At 54.4% G+C, this 1580-nt stretch overlaps 1 protein-coding gene across 1 annotated transcript; it reads right to left on the bottom strand.

The window, feature by feature from the left end:
* Window positions 1-285: 285 nt before the first annotated feature.
* Window positions 286-1262, bottom strand: LOC125756425 (uncharacterized). The gene has a single exon (XM_049411212.1). The coding sequence runs from the start codon at window positions 1228-1230 to the stop codon at window positions 286-288; it is 945 nt and encodes a 314-aa protein (XP_049267169.1). The 5' UTR covers window positions 1231-1262.
* Between the last annotated feature and the right edge of the window lie 318 nt (window positions 1263-1580).

The following is a 1580-nucleotide window of genomic DNA, read 5'->3' on the forward strand; positions in this document are numbered from 1 at the left end:
AGAGAAAGCCGAGCGAACGGCGCTTACCTTACCTATTCCACTATGAACCGAGACCCACTGTCGGGGCGACGCTCAAGGCATCGTCCCATCGCCGCCGCGTGAAAGCGACGACGAACGCAGACGGCCGGCACCCCGAGGCTTTTTGGGACCAGCCACTCGCCACTGCCCTTGCTCTTCCTGGGTCGGACGCTGCTGGGACGCCGCGTCTCCCTCGTTCAGGCGTCGTTTGGCTGGCGTGGTCTCCGTTGTCTCCATGTCTACCGTGGCATCAGGGCGGTCAACTGGTTAAAGCCTGTCTTGAATCTGCACCTCAGTGGAACGCTGATTCACCACGTCGTCCACCTCCGTCGTTCCGTCTGTAGCTTGTTTAGATTCCGCCACCTTGCTTTCGTTGGTCACCATTGCTTGAGACGCTTCCACCGTCTCCTCAGACGTCGCAGCCTTCTCTGCTTCCTCTTCATCCATGAGTAGTTCGCTCTGATCAGCATTCGTTCCTCGATTTGCTGCGCTGGCATAGGAACGAGTACAATCCATCTGCTCGTGTCCAAAGGCGCGACAACCAGCGCATCTGGGTACTCTGCAATCGCGACGAATGTGTCCGGTGTTCCGGCAACGCAGGCACAGCGGCGCTCGTCCTGGCACGACCACCAATGCGGTACCGCTGCCGAGCCGCATCTGGTGCGGTATACGATCAGTAGTAACGGCTTCCTTTAGTAAAAGCCGAACGAATCTTGTAGTTGACTCAACTCCTTCGAAGTCCTCATCTCTCCACTTGTCGCTGATGACTTCTTTAACTTCACCGTACTCCCGGAATGCGCGCCGTACAGTCTCTGCGTTGACGTCGAAGGCTACCCAGTGCAACTTCAAGCGAACCTCTTGCCTTTCTGGATCGACGACGAGGCAAGGTCGGTCTTTCACGGACAATATGCCAGCGTTCAAAAGTGTCTTCTTGGCCTCATCTGTCTTCACGTTAAGGAGCCAAACGTGCGACATCTGATACGCTCCTATGCCGCTCACCTGTTGAATGATGCCAAGTTCCTTGAGCGGCTTTCGAAAGTCATTTATCCCATACGGACGCCCTGCGATGTCGCAGTGCAGAACCAGTGTGCGTCTGAGTCCTTCTCCTGATGGCAACGGTGGCAGAATTACAGGGTAGTCCTTGGGCAATGATGTGCACGAGAAACCGCGGCCAGCGTCGGCCGCTTTCACAGCTCTTGACGAGCCAGCCATCCTGCGTCCGTACGCGTCCGTGTCCAGAAGCAGAATGAAAGCCACGATGTTACTTGCAGTTGCTGTGGAAAAAGACACTACATAAATGCATGTAGTGAAAGGAGTCCATTCGGCGATTTGTAGGTGCATTCGCGAGGCCACCAAACTACGTCAAAAAAGGCCAATAGTGCAGCCATCGCCGCTAAATACACACACGAACTTTCAAACAGCTCTAAAAATTGACAACTATGTCCATCTAGCGGCAAATATATCAAGTCAAGTGTATAATGTGCTGCCATCTGTGAGGCATTGTGAGAAATATGTCTCCACTTTTCGTGGCATCCGAGAGGGCGGGCGCGCGGCGTATATCT

The sequence above is a fragment of the Rhipicephalus sanguineus genome, chromosome 11 (assembly GCF_013339695.2).
Source record: "Rhipicephalus sanguineus isolate Rsan-2018 chromosome 11, BIME_Rsan_1.4, whole genome shotgun sequence".
Lineage (NCBI taxonomy): Eukaryota > Metazoa > Arthropoda > Arachnida > Ixodida > Ixodidae > Rhipicephalus > Rhipicephalus sanguineus.